The sequence below is a fragment of the Lepisosteus oculatus genome, chromosome 1 (genome assembly GCF_040954835.1).
Source record: "Lepisosteus oculatus isolate fLepOcu1 chromosome 1, fLepOcu1.hap2, whole genome shotgun sequence".
NCBI lineage: Eukaryota > Metazoa > Chordata > Actinopteri > Semionotiformes > Lepisosteidae > Lepisosteus > Lepisosteus oculatus.
In genome coordinates this window covers 76,996,514-77,015,905 of record NC_090696.1, presented here as the reverse complement: position 1 = coordinate 77,015,905, position 19,392 = coordinate 76,996,514, and the positions used below count along the sequence as shown (strand labels likewise).

The following is a 19,392-nucleotide window of genomic DNA, read 5'->3' as shown; positions in this document are numbered from 1 at the left end:
CATTCCAGCGGAAGCCCTTCTAGAGCCTTATAATTTTGCTGTGCATTTTTATTCATAAATTCATTGAGTGTGAAGGAGATTTGCACGCAACATTGCATAAATTACTTCAGAAGCCTGAAAAATGGAAGACAGTGCACTTACAAGCTTTTGAAAAACAGTTATGATATAATGAGCAGTATAATATTTATAGCAAGTTGAATATTCAATAATGAGAATTGTTTGATTGGACATATCAGAATAGAACTTGTTGGCAGAAGATACTGTTGCATGCCTCTACTTTTCTGCCATTTTGAGAAGCACATTCTCCACAGTATACTTTTATTTTTCTGAAGAGGTAAAATATTTGAACAAACTTTCCTCTTCCTTTGCTCAAGGCCATCACGAATCCGCCTGCCTACTCGTGGAAACAGATACACACCCCCACAGGTACCAAAACACAGCATCCACCCATACATATTCGGTACCTGGCAGCAAGAAACAGTTTGACAAGACAATCCCTCATAATTAAATGCTGTAATTGGTATTTTAATCAGCATTGTAGCCAGGAAGATGGTGTGCTTAACAAATACATGTATAATATACACAGACATTGTCACAATTCTTAGCCAAAGTGATGAAAGGCTATCTTTAAATTGGAACCCGGCTGTACTGTTAAAAAATGACTTTATGAAGTTCTCTCCACAGTGATACAAGTGAAAGTAATATGCAATAAAGTCGGTAACAAAACATCTGTTTTGGTTTGAAATGCTTTGCACATGGAAAACTTCGGAACAGAAGGTGTTTCATGCTGAAGATAATTCTTAAAGACAATATTAACAAAAACGGGATATATAACACAGGTGGGTGAGATGACAAAATTATGACATCAGCATAGTTGCAAGAGGAATACTTTTGTCACACTAAAATATATTTGATCAGCGCTTTTCAACTGAAATCACTTAACATAATATTAACAAAAACATTTCCATGCATTTATATAGAGATTTTCATCCCAGAAGACTCCAAAGCTGGTTGCATTTAGGAGAGGTCCTGCTTCATATGACTCTGAAGTGCTGCCGATGATATCTGGGCTGAGGTTAAGAACTGGATGCCTCAAGTCCTTGAGATAGCCGATAGTCCACTGAGATAACTGTTCAGTGCCTCACGTGCCGGGCGAATATTAACGTCCACTTCAGCAGCCAGGGAGACAGCCGTGCAGTTAACATGCTGTAGGATTACTGTAGGTTATATATCGATGCCGGATAGTTTTAATTTACACACAAGATGCAGAGCCCGTGACACACTGAAGCCAGGGCGCTGTAGACACTTCAGTAAGGCCGCGCAGCAGCCTGGTCTTCATTACATAAAGCCATGTGTCCGTTTCTGTATCAGCAGAGCAAGGAGTGTGACCTGGAAATGGCATGTTGATGAGAAAACATACCCTTGGGGTGCTTCTGCAGGGGGCTTTGAATGACCCCTGAGGGCTGAAAGCAACCGCAAGGTTTCGAACTCCGGTACTGCCAGCCTCAAGAAGCTGTTTTTAGGAGTGTGTGAGCCGTTATCCTCAGTCTTGTCCCGAGTTTAACTCGAGAAAAACCTGTCAAATCTACATTGTAACAGTGCTTGGAGGAGCACGGTGAATAATGCGTGTGAAAATAATGCCCATTTCTAAAATGTTATCAACAAGCCGCTGTTAGGCGTGGAACACAATGTGTTTTTGTTGGGGACATCAGCATTTTCCCTTGATTTTAAAGGTGTCTTACATTTGCTTTTGTGTCTGAGGCTCATTTCCAAACATGAAGTTTCCATGGGTAGAGTCTGTGGCAGCTATTCTGCAGGTGTGTTCCACTTTACTTTTAGGAAATGTTAGAATTAAATACTGTCAGAATGTTTCAGTATGTTTCCAAATATGTCTGTGCTCTGGGTGAAATATTGAAATACTGTATCTCTCTTGAAGCAAGGCCGTGTTAAAAATGTGCAGTGCAATTAAGCAGTCATTAGCAGGGAGAATTTTTAGGCTCCTCTGCCTCAGCTGTTGGTTTAAGGTTTGTTAATGTGGTGTGTTTTCTAAAGGAAGTGGTAAAGTCATTGCAAGAACAAATTAAAAATAATTAATAATGTGCACATGCCTTTTAGATACTGAAATATGCAATGTATGAAAAATAATTGGAAGTAATGTCAGTAATCTACTTAGAGTAACAATCAAGCTGTCTGGTATGCGTCGTTACCTTAGCAACGCAAATAATCTGAATACTCTGCTACAATTATTGTGGAACTGTACAGCATTTTCCTTTAATGTGTTTGGAATTACAATTAACTTGTTTTTTTAATATACTTTGATAATAACCTCAGTTTTACGTGAACCCAGTATTCTGCGGCTTGGTTATGAGAGATGGGGAAATGGCGAAGAGAGAGAAGCATCCTGATGAGGCCCACGATCCACAGTTATCCAGTTATCTCCAGGCAATGCTGGCTTGAGAAGGGAGGCCCCTACTGCTTTAAAGGGATTTGGGAATATTTGACCCTTTAAATACATTTTAAACCACCAGAAATCAATTAACAAGGGAGAAACCTGTAAAAAAAATAATTGCAAGAAAAGATCCCTGATTTAATTCCTTCATTACAGCCCCATGGGGTTTTTATGCGTTATTGCTGATTGGAAAAGTGCATTTTAGTTATGCAAGAAATTGAGTGATCATCCATTTTACAACCTTTTCATTAGGAAAAGCCTTTTTCCTTGGTTTGAAAAGTGTCTTACATTTGTGTTCGTGTCTGAGGCTGGACTCCAAACGTGCAGCTTCTGTAGGTGCATCCGAGTTTCACGACTGTGAGATTGTCTGAAACAGGGACTTCGCAAATCAGTTTGTAATCTGTCTTCTTTTAGTTAGCATTATCCCTCAGCATTTAAGCTGCGATTGTCTTCTGTCAGCTCACAGTCTCCGTTTTCTGCAGCTGGCTCAAAGTCACTTTCCCCCTGGAGTCTGGGGCCTTGTTTCTCCTGCTTTTTATGTTGGGATTGTGTTGGCACCTCCTGTCCCGAGGCCTACATAGCATGCTTTGGTACAGTTGACACTCAGTCCATCTCTCCAGCCATCCATTCTCTAACCCCTTTATCCGGTACAGGGGCACGGGGGAGCTGGAGCCTATCCGGGCAAGCAACAGGCGCAAGGCAGGATACACCCTGGATGGGACACCAGGCCAACACAGGGCAGACATAGACACAGATGTGCACACACTCACACCACTGCCACTTTTCAAAGAAGCCAATTACTCTACCAGCAAGTCTTTGGACAGTGGGAGGAAACCAGAGCACCTGGAGGAAACATACACACTCCAGGCAGACGCCACCCCAGGTCCAGACTTGAACCCAGAGCCCCAGCGCTGCGAGGCAGCAGTCCTGAATGTTGGACGATCGTGCTGCCCACATGCAGCCCAGTTGATGGCAATTCAGTATCCTTGTTTCCAGGATGAGACGTTATGCTGTTACTGTAAGCGATGGCTTTCAAACAGTGCTATAGTCATTTACATTTATCCAAAGTGACAGGTAATTAATTTGAAAAAAAATCACAGTACTGAAATAGGATTAATACATTACCATGTGGATAATTAAAATTGACCACGGTGTAGCTCTGTACACAGATGCAAGCTTTTGCAGAACCGATTGAAAAATGGGCAATTTAGCCGTAGAGCAGTTGAGGTACAGTATCGGATCACCTGCAAAGAATATGCATGCTTGCACACTCTCAGACACAGGCATGGTCATTTCCTCTGCTCAACTAAAATCACTTTACATTAAATTACACTTAAGGAGATGTGGAATTGGTTGTTGTGTTTAATTTCTATAATTTCATTTCTCTCTCTCTCTGACAGAGCTACATTCATGGAAGCAGCCAAGCACAGTTTGTCGCTGAATCTCACATCATTCTTCTGCTGAGTATCCTTTTCATAAACACATCTCAAGGCCATAGACCTATACAGTGAAATAACTGTAGCTAATTAAAGAAGGTAAGTCTCTGTACTTTCACAGCAATAAAATAGGACTTTATTGCTTAAACAAGTAGCATACTGTAATAATAACTCGACAACATTGACAAACCACTTAGACACTTTTACCTAAACTATAATATATAATATATAGTTTAGGCAAATTAAACATTATTCATTGGTGACTTGAGATAATCTGTTCCTTATATTTAAGAACAAACACTTATTTTAGCAGATAATTGTAGATCTCAGGTTAGTTTTGCATCTACCTGTTGATGTTGATGTGTATGTATTAAAGTTTATTAAGTAGAAAAGTGCTCTGAGAAAAATCTGAGATTTAAAGTTTTGGAGAGCAATGATGCATCTCTCAACTCAGTTTTATTAAAGTGTTTGTGGAATAATACATAGCATATTTAGAAGTGAAGTTCTATTCATTTTGTGACTGATTTCAGGAGTGTTCTGTTCCGGAGATACCTAGAAGTAATAAAAACAGCATTAAACTGCAAACACAAACACGCGGAATAAACAGTTTTGTCATGGATGAGATCCTAAAGGATGTAAAATGCCTAAGGGTTTAAAAGGTAATTTATGTTAATAATGATTTTCTGTTTGCATTGAATGAGTTCAGTTTTAGGAAATTCCACATTAATGAAAAGAAGGTATCTTAGCTCAGGTTTTGTGTCAAGCTTTGGAATGAAATCATATTTAAGAGCCTACTTCAGATCTGCAGTATGAATTGGCTGGGTTTACAACAATAATAATAATAATAATAATATCAGCAATAATAACTATCAGTTACACTGTTTTCACCTGTTTACATTTGATGTGTGACCTGTTGCCCCATAGAAAACTTTTTACTTGAGTGGAAAATATACTGTTGATAAGAAAGCATATAAAGTCAAATTACTAAAATTCTCCAGGTCTGCTGCATGTGGCTTTTTTTGTTCAGTGTTCAGTATGAAGGTGTGTAAAAATCCATCCAAACACATGGAAATATCTCTGACCCACACCGGTACACCACAAACTTGTCATGACCTCCTCAATCAATTTTAATTCTGTGTGAAATACAGTACACTTTAATGAAAAGCGTAATGCTGTTTCTTGAGGACCAACAATACCCAACAGGAAAATGCATTAAGGACGCTTATGGAGACGTCAGGTTTAAGAATCTTTGGGTTGACCCACTGGCTGAGATTCAGCCTCCTGGCCAGAGGACGAGGAAGTCAGGACCCCAGCTGAGGCATATTAACCGTGGGCAGCTGCACAGGTGGAGAAGGGGTGTGGGAGAAGAGAGGAAGGCTTGCTATGGTATTTACATCTTTCTGGCAAGCACCATCAGAGAGTATTATAAGTCCGAGCACCGGAGGGGAAGGCGAGCTCGGCTGCTTGCGTTGCTCACGTCAAACATTTCGTTGAAAAAGCTCCCTTCAGTATCCTTGCTGTCATTAACTTTATTGGCGCCTGTTTCTGCTGGAGCTCGTCCGCTCAGACAGCGAGGACTGTGGGGAGACCAACGCAGAGGGGCTCCACGGGGCAGCAGGTCCGCCGGGCAGGAATGAGGCACCTGCTGCCTTTGTGCACGGAGCTTTACGCTCTGCTGACTGCTGGTCGCTGGGCACTTCGCTCAAGCACGGAGGAGGAGTATGAGAGCAGCATCGTGCCGTCCGTCTTGTTTCAGTGATGCTATCCCGATTAACGCTGTATCTGAATTCTTGGGGTCCCGCGGTCAATGTGTAGACGCGGTCAATCAATGTAGACACGTCTACCCACAGCAGGTGGTTTCCGGCCTCTACTCACTTTCATTTTCCAGCTGCGTCTCAAATCCAGCCCATCTGCAAAGTCAGGTTTCTCCAAAGCGACTTACTGTGCTTATTCGCACCCAATTATACATTTGTCTGGGTTTTTTTGCCTGAATGGATTCAGGTGAAGTAACAACAGTGCCGTGTCTCGCCTGGGATCTGAACCCAAAACATTCTAGTTACAAGTCCAGAGCCCTGATGCTCCAACAAGATTTATCGTAAGTGTGCCCGGTGCCGTACCGTCAGTCACGGGCACAGTTCATAATGCCTTCACACTATGTGAGGGTAGACAGGCTTTGTGCAGAATATTCCTTGCCTTTTATGTCCTTTAGTGCTAGAAAATGCCTCAATGCTTAAGACGTTTGTGCCAGGTGTACCTATGCTCAGCACAAAACCCATGATTTTCCATCAATTCGTGCAACTTTGAACCATGAAAATATTATTATCTGGTAGACCAGCCCTTATACAGTATGTGTCATTTGCAAGTGGTGCTTTGTAGTCCCTTTACAGTGGTGAGAGAGGCAGGAGTTTATCTCGTGTATGTAGACAAAAACACATGCTCAGTGTATGCGATGGGTTGCTAGACTGAAGTGTAGTTTATCTAGCAAGAATAATGCTTATGGGTGTGCTCCTTTTAAATAGTATTTAAATTATATTTTGTGTCATGGGGATTATAAGATTTAGCAATAGAATATATGTGTTGTTACATTGAACATTCAGCTTCACAGAGTTAAGATACATTAATTATTCTTAATGTCCCAAGGAATTATTTTGTCAGGAGATTAAGTTATAATATATGCAAAATATAGATTACTAACAACTTAATTAGCTGCATCTTATCTATTACAACTGTGATTACTCTACAACAATACATGTAATTAAAGAGACAGGCACTCAGAGAGAGAGAAGGGTAACAAAAATAAAGGGAATTTGTGAGGCAATGGATTCTGAAAGAGAAAAAACTTGGAAACATTGTGAATTTTAGCATTTCTCATCTTCAGAACAGCAGTAGTAATTTATCAGTGTACACACCTTACCTTAAAAGCAGTTCCTGAGCTCCAACAAAAACATTGCAAAAAGTGCATTTGTTAGAGAAATGTGTTGGATGCAATCTTATCTTACCTCTTAAACATTTTTATTTTAAATACGTTTTTAAATTCATAATCTAAGCCGTGCTAGTTTCAACATTTTTTTGTGTTATTTTGAATAGAAAAGGGTATTCGCTACGTAATAATACCCCCCATACACTTCTTGCTTCTTGCTACAGTTTTACTCAAAAAGTCAATTAACACTTTGGCTATCAATGAACTCCGATCAATAAAGCGGGTTAAGTGAATATGAGTTAATTAGCAAAGTAGTTATCCTCACTGCCAAAGCTGCCTGAAGGCATATGTCACTTGTTAAGTTGCACAGAGATATGCTAGAGAGGAAAAAATAGTCTTACAGTGACAGCAAGTATTTTAGACACAAGCCGCTGACATACATGCAGCCACCTATGGCGGCAGTATCGGGTATTGCTTTATTAAATAATAATAAAGCCCAATATTCAGTACAATTAAGTCTTGCACTTTATTAAAAGTGATCAAATAAACCAAATATTCAAAGAAGGCAGAGGCAGTTAACAGAAAAATGGAAACACCGATGTAAAGTCACTAAAGGAGTTGAGCCACCACGTGGAGCCTGTATGCGCCGTGGCCAGGCTCTGGAATGTGACACAGTTCTTCCACAGGAAGAGTAAGACGTTGAGAAACCGGTCAGTTCGCCCCCGGATGATGGAGGTGGAAAATCGGTGACCGAGATGGCCGTGACATACAGATAACATCAACGTCACGCTCATCCCCCACAACACATGCCCCGTGGAAGGGGGGGGGGGCACAGTCCTTCTAGAACACACCCCTCCCAGCGGGGGAGAAACGACTGATTCCGGAATTGGAGAACTGTGGATCGAAGATGATCGCTCGGAAACCGCAGATTGCGGGCAGCATTGACCCTGGTCTCCGAAGGGAAGCGAGCGCGCCCAGTCCGCGCCAGGGAAGTGCCACGACTCTACAGAACCACCACAGCCGCTCGCTGCAGGACCCGGGCGCTCGGGGCCACGGAGGTCTTCAGGCTGGTGCCACCCTTGCACCCATCCGTCTGTGGAGAACACGGTGCAGGACGATTCATCTGGCCAGATGGCATCTCTCCGCTGCTCGCTAGTCCACAGTCTGTGCTCTGTGTACCACCGAACTCACAGGCGTGCGCTGCCAGGTGTGACGATGGCCTGTTGTGGCCCACGCAGCCTTGGTATCCTGCTCTGTGGAGTCCTCAGCATGAAACTGGCAGCACACAGCCGGGGTAGAAATTGGCAGCCTGTTTATCTGAAGTTGCTTGCCTGTCTTGCTCTTCAGATCAGTGTGTAAATATCCCAATCCTCAATTCTAAACTTCTGTCCACTGTTGCCCTTTGCGGAACGTCTCTGTCATCCGGATCCTCACCGTGCAGGATGTATTAATTAAGGAAATAACATGAGCCACACCCACGAGAAGCTCCTTTCTTTCAATGTTCCTGCCGTCCCTGATTTGTCTTCAGTAAAGTGGGTCTTCATTTCTTCGTGATCGTGATGTGTTTTCTTTAATCTTTACAAGAAGATGCAGTGTGACTGTTTGATTTAATGTTACAAGACACTAACCAGTTGAAAAACACAGGGGATAATTAATATGTGGTGTGCTGTCTACCTGAATTAGGAACAGAAGAATTCATACAAAAAAAAACCCTTGGGACATTAAGATTGTAAAAACCCTCAGCTCCTCAACACGTCACTCACTGAGCTGCTCACCGTGTGTCCCAGAGGAACTCTGCGAAATGGCATCCCTTATTTTGGAGCTCTGGGACAATTACGGGATCAGATTACGAAACAAGACAGAAAAGTAACACTACTATCTCTGCTTCATAGCACTGCAGACTTGATCCCTTGGTGACTTCACTGTGCTTAGACGTCTTTCAGTAGAAACTCTTTCAATCACTCACGTTTCTATATAGACATATAGAGATAACTGGTTGGTCCTGGTTGGAGTCTGCAGATTTTCATTTCAACCCGGCCATCTACCAAGCCTCATCAGCCTGTTGAAAGCCTGCAGACACACTGGCTCTCCAGGATCCAGCAGGGTGGCCCTGGTGCTTTTAGTGAAGCAGGCAAGAGTTGATCATCAGGCAATAATCATTTTAGGTGGTTGGTGTGCCCTCCCCTTAGCTCAAATGTTCTGGAAACTGGCAACAAACCTCAGATCCCACTAATAAAGGATTTATGATAAAGCAGATTCATATTGGTTAACTGGATAACTTTTTATGGTTTATTTTTTTATCCCAATAGTCAGTTTAGATCAGGTGCCATTAATTTAATTTTTAAATATTTAATGGTCACTTTCATGACTGATTTTTTATCTTGACATATAACCAACAATGAGGTGATTTGTAATCTGTCATTAGCAGAATAACTAGACAGATTATTTATCATGAAATATTAGAACACTTTTAGCTACTGAGCTGATTATAGTTGTATATTTTACCTGTGAATCGGTAGTCTTTAAAAAAAAGCTGCACCTCAGGTTTTTAATATAATTAAAGTTGTGTGGGACTGAAATTAGGACAGATATGAATTAAATAAAAATTTAAGAGGTTGATATTTGGCTATAGCTGAACAAGAATGTGAAAAACTCCTCATCATCATCATCTGACAGCTTACTCCTGGTGAGGGTCGCGGTGGAAACAGGCTGAGCAGTAGATCAGGCTTCTGTTACCCCAGCAACAGTCTCCAGCTCCTCCTGGGAGCTCCCAGGCCAGCCGAGAGATACAGTATCGTCCCTGCAGTATGTCCTGGGTCTGCCCTGGGGTCTCTTCCCAGTGGGAGGTGCCTGGCGGCAACCGCCTCCCCATCCGCACCTCAGCTGGCTTCTGCTCGATCCGGCCCAGCAGCAACTCGACTACGAGTTCCTCGCAGTCCGGCGATCTCATCCTGTCAGTCACTGCCCGGACCCTGCGTGCCCACAGGTGAGGATGGGGACGCAGATCAACCCGACAACCCAGGGCTTTGCCTGAAAACGCGGCTCCCCGCTCCAGCAGCGCGGTTCGGTTCAGAGTCCACCTTACTGCAGTCGCTACAGCGATCCGCAGGTCAATCCCACAGTCCCCTCCTGTCCCATCACGCGTGAACAAGACCCCGAGTCATTACTCAGTTGTTAATAACTGTGAATAAAATGTTATTGAAAGTATTTCCCTGGGAGCTGAATATACAGTAAATCACTTTCACAGTTTTTGGCCAGGACAACATGAAAAGGACTGTGAAAATGTGCTCTGTGAACATTTTAACTGCTAAATATCTTCATTTGTATGAGCTTATTTGTGGGCTTATTTTTCAGTTTTTAGAGGAACTATTTTTGCCATTGGTGTTCTTGAACATGCTGAAAGTACTTGAGTCAGTTCACCATATTGTTGAATTATTTTGCTTTCTTGGGACCGTCTTTCCTTGGCATTGATTTCTGAGTGGGTGTCAACAAAAATGTGGTTTCCTAGCAACGTGAAACATTGAAACGCAAAAACACCTGAAAGTTTGAAACACTTGAAATCCAGTATTAAACCTGTTTCATTGTCTTTTAATACAGAGTACCACACTGAAACTGATCACAGACTCGGGTGTCTTAAGACGTTTGTGTACATGTACAGTACATTTGAAAAGCACAGCACATGTGAAGCACAAGTTCACTGAAACAGGAAATCTGTTTTTGAAGATCCCGTTAGACGGCACCGTTGTTTCCTTGACAACAGCTACAGATGCTGCAATCACCATGGGGATGGTTCTTCTGAATGAGGCTGCCACTTCGAAAGGGGATGTTGGCAAACGCAGAAGTATGTCACTTTTTTTTCCAAGTCATTTGCAATTAAAATGTTTGTTGTGAGCAATAACGGTTATGTCGGTTAGCACCCAAGCGGGTGTTTGAAGGAGAAGCCAGCAGCAAACAAATGGTTATTAAACTCGGCGAAGTACAGTTTTCTCAATGGCCCTCCAAACTGTAATTATGGTGTTGAATCTTGCCTGCAAGGAGAATGGGATTGGTAAATTTGTTTATCTTTCGATGGCGTAGTTATTTGGCCAGGCCTGCATGGGCAATGAGGAACACTGCGGCGTTTTCCACAGGCCTCCTGCCACTGCCTTGAATGCCCTGGCAATGGTTCACACACTTAAAAGTGATTTGAGTGGTAGGATACAGTTAAAAATGCATCTATTACAAGATAGAACTTCTGCGTTTATTGAACACTCATTCATCCTGGCAAGTACTAGTTCTGATTTTGAGTGAATTAACTATTTTAAGACGCACTGTTGTGAATACTTAATTCTGTGTTTCTATAGACGACTGTGAAGCAGCGGAAATTAGGTATTCACACCCGTAATTGCCTCTTGCTAGGATGAATGAATGTTTAATCAACTTAGAAGAGATATATTTATCAAATAATTATAGTTTAACAATATTTTTGGCAGTCAATGCATTACACAATTGCTTAGTACAAGATGGAGTGTACTAGTAGTTACGTCTGTACATGTGGTTTCAATGCACAGCAATAAAAAGAACATTGCATTGCAAGGTACTACTGTGCATGGAATACTTCATTCTTGTAAGAATTTTAAATGCTAAAATATGAAATAAAATATATAAAAAATATAAATATAAAAAATATAAAAACTTTTTATATTAAATAAAAAGTAATGAGCTCTGCTTGTTCTGTGAATGAGAGCTTGTTTTTGCCATTACCCATCTGAAGAGCTTTGAAACACCGACATCGGTAGAGAGGGAAATTGTTAGCAGACCACGGCACAGCAGACATACATAAATGAAAGGTTTGTATATGAAGTGCCTGTGTGGTGAAAACACACCCGTCTCACTTTTGAACCCTGATTCTTAATATCGGGTTTTTTAATATTTACACCTCCTACAAGTGTACTACTTAATGGAGTCGCAGAAGTATCATTTTGAAGACCACCTGTACCAGGACTAAGAAACACCCGAAGAAGAAACCTCAATGACCGAAACGTTGTGTTTCTTCCTTCTGCTTTTAAGTGTCGCATGAACCTTAACTTGTTATTTTGCAGGCAAAGCTTGTTGTTGAACTTAAACCAAGTTGTGTGCTTCCTGGTGTATGATGGTTGATGCGCAGATCTAATATATTTTGATTGTTAAGCCATGAAGACGGTACTGTTGTGGGCAAAACCATCACAGAACATGGTGTATAAGCTTTTGTCCTTTTCACCTACTGCATGCAGTATATAATTCTAAAAAAACGTCACGTATAAAGGTTAATTTCTTCACTTTAATTTTATAGCTGACTGAATATTTGGGACATTTTAGTACACATGATTGTGAGGACGTTTTTCCTCAAGAGCAATATCCTTTTCTTTCTTCACATACTGTTCTGTGGTTTTCTTCTATCAATATTGAATGTTTGTGTTGCATCCACCCACCCACGCACAATCACAAATGAAAGAAAATGAATATTGCCGTTTGCCTCTGTAAGCAGTGTGGCATAGCAAAAAACGGCTCAAACTTGTTAGGAGTCTGCCTGTAGGCTTCCACGTGACAATCATGTACAGTATGAAATAATTTATAGCCAATTTATAAGGCACAATAATGTCATGATCAGTATAGAAGAAAGCTGTGTGAAATGGTTCAGGCTTTGAATGCCAGTTTATCCCATTGTCTCACAGTGAAACGTACAAAACTTAATCTCTTAAAAAAGTGTGGGAGAAAGAGTGGACCACAAATTCCAAAGCTGGGCAAATTGCTTTCAAGGAAAAGAGAAGAGACAAAAAAGGGGTATTTATTTTAAGAAGGAATTTCGTGGAAAACATTTGAAAAGTTATATACTGTATACTGTACAGACATACACAAGTAACACAAAGAAAGGTTTGTGAATGGAAAATCTGCATTCATTATGAAAACTCAAAATTGAATGTCCCTGCAAATTATGGTATAGTGTTGCCTGAACATTACTAATGAGGGTTTTGCTTTTTTTGTACTTTATTCATTTGCCAGGTGCATGCCACTAGAGGTTTTCAGTGAATAAATATACCTTTCTATAATCTGATATTTGTATCAGCATACAGTATATAAACATTGTGATGTCCCATTTTGTTTAATTTCAAACCATTACAGTGCCAAGAAAATATTTGTAAATTTCTTAGATTGGTCCTTGTTCTGGTACCTTTAAAGTATATCTTAACAAAAGTCTTAATCAAAGAGGAACAAATAACACCTTAAACACACAACACGTAAGATATTGTTGAATTATTTTTCAAAACGGTCCAACAAAAATTATGTTAATGTAAATAAGTATGTAAACACTTAGATTCAGTAATCAGTGGTGCTCCCTGAGCTTGCATTAGCTTTCAGAAATGTTTGCCCATTTTTCCTTGCAGAGCTTCAGATCAGTGATGTTTGAGGTTTTCCTTGTTTGAAGAGCTCTCTTTAGGGTCCTTCAATGATAAGTCAGTCCTGACTTTGATTTGGCCAATTGAAAATGTAAAATTTATCCTTCAGCTGTTCTGTTGTAGATCTGCTGGTATGTTTGGGATCATTGTCTTCCTGCATGACCCACTTATAGCTGAGCTTCAGCCTAATTGATTGTTCTGTCAATGATGACAAGCCATTCGGGTCTTCAGGCAGCAAAGCAGCCCCAATCCGATGTTCCAGGCTTTCCAATCCACCTCCAAGCTTGATGGATAAGATGAGGTTCTTCTGGAAGTCAGTGTTTGGTTTTTGTCACACAAAACATTTCTCAGCGTCACCAAGAAGTTCAACTTTTGATTCGTCTGTAAAGAGTACATTCTTCCAGTAGTCTAGTGGATCATCCACGTGCTACTTGGTGAACTTGAGAAAGACAGAAAAGGTTTTTGAAAGCTCACTGGTCTCTTCTTGACTATCCTCCATGAAAACCAGTGTTTGTGTCTTTTCCTCATGATTGAGGCATGAGAACTGTCATTAGATGCAGTGAGAGAGGCATGCAGGTCCTGTTGCACTGTTGCATCGGGTTTCCTTGTGATTCCTGGGTGAGGTTCTCGGTTGCTCTTGGGGAGATCTTGGCAGACCAACCAGTCATGGGTAGAGTCACCATGGTCTTCCCATCTGCAAACAGTTTATATCTGTCTGACACTGGGATGATGGAGATCAAAATGTTTCTTTTGTCCACAGCATTATCCCTTTTGGGTTATGTGGCTGATACTTGAAAATGAACATTGCAAACTTTTAACATCACAGTATCTAACAGTTTTCGCTGTGGTCTGAGATCAGTAATTCTAGTGTACTTTATAATGAGTGTGTAGTGCTGTGAATAATCAATAGTATCAACTCTTTTGTCTTTGGTTTTTCAGTTATTTGCCTTGTGGGTCTCGGCTTGGTTGTGTTTTTCTTCAGTTTCCTGCTGTCAATTTTTCGATCGAAGTATCATGGTTATCCTTACAGGTGAGACAACATTTCTGTATCTTCACATTTTATCAGTGTCATGAAGAACAACTGAAATGCTTTGAGCAAACGCTCGATTAATTTTAGTTCTTTAAAAACGTATTTTTATTCATTCACTGTCTCCTTGGAAACATTAAGGCTGTGTCTGTACCTAACGTTTATCCACATATATTTATACACAATTATAAATTACTTTTTTCATTCTTCTTTTCAGCTTTCTAATTAAATGACCAGCTTGAGGGGTTCTCCAGATAATTAAGAAGACAAGAAGTTAATGCCCATGCTTACTAGTTAAAAAAATGTTTGCATGTGTTTTGACAAGATGCAATATCTTTATGATCCTTAAAACAAATCTTTCCACAAAAGCAAAATAAGGAATTATAAATAGGTTTATTTCTGTTTCGAAGCACTGCAATTTAAAGAAAGTCAATTAATCCATCATGTAATAGGAACGCTATTTAATACTGTAATAAACATTGTTTCTGGATTCCACATGATTTTTGTTTTGCTTTATATGTGGAGCCTTTGTCTTTCTTTCGTTCATTTGCTAGGTTATTAAGCATTGGTACATGGAAAAGAAAAACAGATGTATTTGTGGACACAGAAGGGGAAGAAGTGGGTCAAACCCCAGAATAATACAAAGCCCAAGCCTGTCCTGGCCCGCTCACTCTTGTCCAGCCTCGGTGGCCTCCTGGGTAGCTCAGGCCCAGGTTTGACGCAGCAGTTTCTAATCTAATATCAGCTTCAAGATGAAGTCTGTTTCTACAGTAGTTGTGCCACATGGAGAAACCCAGGCACAGGCTACTGTACTTGCATCTCCCTCTTAAACAGCTTTAAGCTGAGAGTTATTAATGTTCCAGAATCCATTAAAATGTTAAATGCATGAAAAGATTCTCTGCTTTTTCCTTCATTTTCATTCAGTGTGCTGTTTGCAAGTCCACTCTCTGATAATGGGGAACAGCACATTCTGACAGTCTGAAAAATAGAACTTCATGCATTTTAAGTAGGCTAATTGGTGATTAGGGCTCCAGCTCATTTGCTGTAGAGGCTGATATGGCACTACCATTGTGCTTGTAATAAGAAATATTTCAATCCTTTTAATTTTCTGATCCCATTAAATGCTGCCTTTTGTATATATAATTAAGGTGAATTGTACCTTGCAAACATCTGTAGACACTAAGGTACTCATGTCTGAAGTGAATATCCCTTATTATGTGATAATATAATCAGGGCTTCTGCTTCTTGGTTTATACCAAAAAACCATGGAAAATACACCCACAGTGCCAGGGGTGTCAGAAATGAAATGGATGTTTGTCCAACATAGGAAACTCTATGAAGGCTTTATTCAGTTTACTTGCACTTGCACTGTTGCAATCTCCAAGGGAACTGTTCATAACCTAACCTCAAAAGACATAGAAATGTTCAAATCCATGTAGGGATAATGTTAACTTCATATCCACTGGGGATGCTATCGCTTGGAGCGTGCTGTGTGTGTATCTAAGCAAAGAAAAGGCAATGCAGGAGAGAGACAGATGTGGTGTGTGCATGAGTGTGAGTATTCTCATCAGTAGCGTCACAAACACTCTTCTCCAGCACACCTCTACTTTTGGTAGAGTTCACTTTAGCTGTGCCCGGGGTTATAGAGTTAATATTTTTTATTCGGGGCCTTTTCTGAAATTGTGTCCCCACCATGAGCAAGACAGCGAGCTATTTGCATAAAGTCAGTTTCTGTATCCAATCCAAATTATTTGATAGGTAAGCAAATGTTGTTACTGTATTATTAAAAGTATCATTTAAAGCTGAAACATGTATACAATACAAATTGTAAAGGAACAAGTAATAGGTTTATTTCATGCTGAAAAGAGAAGAGAGAAAACAACATTTCGGCTGTGAAGCCTTCTTCAGGTGTGCATGCTGACGCAGATACCCACCTGAACTACAAATTGTATATATATTTTTGTTTAGCTGTAGCAGTGTATATCTATATCAATTTCTATGGCTCTTTCTTACAGTGAACACTTTTCATCAACATTAGAAATATGTTTAAATTACTGTTTATTATATTACTTCCTGTCAATCATGGTGCATATTGCATATTGAAAAGTAACTGAATCAGCTTTCTCCAACGAAGAGTACCATGTCAAAATGAAAAGTTCCGTGCCGTGCTCTGTGGCTCAGGATCTGCGCCTGTGGCTGGAAGGTTGCCGGTTCAAATCCCGTGGCCGGCAGAGGAATCCTACTCCGTTGGGCCCCTGAGCAAGGCCCTTAACCCCAGCTGCTCCAGGGGTGCCTTATGAATGGCTGACCCTGCGCTCTGACCCCCAGCTTCTCTCCCTGTCTGTGTGTCTCATGGAGAGCAAGCTGGGAAAAGACAAATTCCTAATCCAAGAAATTGTATATGGCCAATAAAGTGATCTTATCACATGACCGTGTTTGTAGGTGAGCGATGGTATATATCTGTCCCTTCACTTTTTACTTCCTAGCAGCTGCGCTTTAAACAGTTGTATCCATATTCGCCCGAAAGTGAAAAGAAGCACTTTAACGTACAATCCACAGTGTGTGCTTGCATATATCTGAGGTGCTGTATTTACTGTAGTTTCCTTCCCTAGTGTTAGGATAGTGTTCTGGGAGTGTTATTGGTGTTCAGTGGTCTCTGTGGGCTCGGCAGACTGCAGTTTTACCCCTCTCAAGCCCAGCAGGCAGCCGTGGTGACCAGACTTGGGGTATGAATATGTCAGGAGATGCTGACTTGCTGCATGTAACAAGGAAAGTGCCAGATTCGAAGGTGATAGACTGTAAGTACCCTGCCAAGGATAAAATTCTAGCTGGTTCCAGCTGCTTTAGACAACAGGAGTCTAAAGGTCATTAAATTTTAAGGAGATTACCAGGGGCTTTGTAAAAGGCAATATAAATTATCTGGGGCAAATGATATGGCACCCTTCATGTGGAGGACTCCTGGAGGGCTGTAGCAAATTAAAAACAAGACAATAGAGTCCGTGTGTATGATGCAGGCCTGCCGTACAAAAGTAAATCTAGATAGGTTTTCAGTCTGGATGTTAGATGTAATAGAATTCTACTGGCGGGGACAACAACTGAATATTTATACATCACTGTGCAATAGCGGCTTTAAAAAAACAAAACAATTCATAGGCTCTCAGGTAGGCAATGTAGGAACTTAATCACTGGAGTGATGTGTTCAAGAAAGACCCTTCAGCTATCTAGTGACCAAGATGCAAACAAGCAGGAGCTTTAATAGTTGATATTTGATGTCTGAATGAATGAAGAAATGCAATAAACTAGGCAAGAAGCTATAAATGCAGAATGTCTGGGGTCTCTACATTCATCTAAGGTGAAATACTGTATTTCAGAAGATAAAAAGCTTTTCTGTTAGAGGGGTTAAAGGGTTACTTAGAACTGTATTATAAAACCTTCAGCATTAACATCACCCACTCATCTTTATTATTAGTGTTGAAATCCTGTAGCGTTTGTTTGCTTAAAGTTGATCTCTTATAGCTTGTTTATCTCTCTACAAAACTGCTTCTGTCTGGCATGATCTTCATCTTAGACTTAGTCCTTTTCACAAATTAAAAATGAACAATTCTAATCTCCATCCAGTGCTGTAACCTCCACATGAGCAAAATGGACTGTCGATGAATAAAATTAATCAGTAAATATTTTCTTTTTAATTAATTTCATCAGGCGAATGGATCTCAACCTTGCTGGCCTGCCTGCATCCGAAACCTGTTCAGCATATCAATGTACTGTAAGATCATTTCCCCCCCTAAAACATCAAGACACAGTGTTTTATTTCCAGTAAATCAGCAAGGACAATCATTTTGATTGTAAAAAAAATGTATTTCTCATGTTTAGTAACCTAGTTAATTCACTTAGATGTCTTAGACTGTATATTAACTACCAAATGAGTTTATAATAAAGGTATTGAAGTCCAGAAAGCTATGCAACCCATGCCGCTACCTTAGAATCACAAGGAAGGGTAAGTGGCAAAGTTTTACCCCCTGACTGAAGAGCATATCCTACAATATCCATTGACAAATGGCATTGTCACTTTTGGTGTCCCTCCTGACCTAATGCTGAGGACCCTTACCTTCCCCAAATATTAGCAGTATTGCAGTTACAGAAAGTCATTCCTTTGCTGAACCAATAGGAGGAGCATTTGGGGGTAAAAGTCCTGGCTGTCCACAGGTGCAACACTTGCACTGCTAAAGGTAGGAAAAAGCATGGTTAGAGAAATGGCTTTTCTTACAGAGGGATATAGGGAGGAGAGGGAGATGATGGGTTTAGAGACCAGGGATCTTTCGGGAACATCGGCTGCAGGAATTGAATGCGATCTTGCCTGGTTTGGAGCCAGAGCATGCTGGTGCTTCCATAGCAGGGGACTGGTCGCTGGGCCTGGGGCGCTTTGTGCTGGTGCAAAGGGACATGGAGCAGACAAACCTGCACCACTAGGAAAGCAGCCAGAGGTACTGTACGTACAGGCTTCATGGCGCGTGTGCTGGACTTATGCCATCAGCTCAGAGATCTGTTCGACCAAGGCTGCTGGACTTGGATTTCTTGACTGCCTTCAGCTCCCTGGTGCCGAGGCCAGGGGCAGCCATACCCTTTCAGCCTCTGCCCACCCACGTTAGCAAGAAGTGCCGAGCTGGGATGAGCAGAGAGGCCCCTGATTTGCCCCCGGGCCCTTGCTTTGTGATTTTTCATGCCTTTGCTCACACAGGCTCTCCGGCAGCCCCAGGTCCAGCTGAAGTACTCCTGGGATGAGTCTCTGGCGTGCGTACGGGCCAACCAAAATATCTCCTCCTCTCTTCCATCATCTGTTCCACGGTCCTCAGCTGCAGTGCCTGTGGCTCCTCTGTAGCAGCCAGCAGCTGTGTTGCTGGAGAAGCTTTCAACATATCCTGTTAAAAAAAAGAAGTGAAAAAAGCTACCCTGCCCCATTGAATTAGTCCTTCCTGGTCGCGGTCTAGCAGGACTAGAGACAAAATTAGTCCGCAAAGAGGTGGAGAAGAAATAATACTTAGACTTTCTTTATTAAACAAAATATCCCCGTTCACTGGCCAAAGGGAGAGAGAGGAAAAGAAAGCTTAATCTCTCAGGAATGTCTCGAGTTAGACTTGCACTAC

The 19,392-nt window shown here is 41.2% G+C and overlaps 1 protein-coding gene across 1 annotated transcript in view; it reads left to right on the top strand.

Moving 5' to 3' along the window:
- The window catches only part of tusc3 (tumor suppressor candidate 3), a 74,776-nt gene extending 60,033 nt beyond the window's left edge, over positions 1 to 14,743 (top strand). The window contains exons 7-10 of the mRNA XM_006630117.3: positions 3,850 to 3,913; positions 10,572 to 10,646; positions 14,161 to 14,251; positions 14,466 to 14,743. Of these exons, the coding sequence (XP_006630180.2) occupies positions 3,850 to 3,913; positions 10,572 to 10,646; positions 14,161 to 14,251; positions 14,466 to 14,481 (246 nt within the window). The 3' untranslated portion in view covers positions 14,482 to 14,743. The remainder of the gene's footprint in view (positions 1 to 3,849; positions 3,914 to 10,571; positions 10,647 to 14,160; positions 14,252 to 14,465) is intronic.
- The last annotated feature ends 4,649 nt before the right edge of the window (positions 14,744 to 19,392 follow it).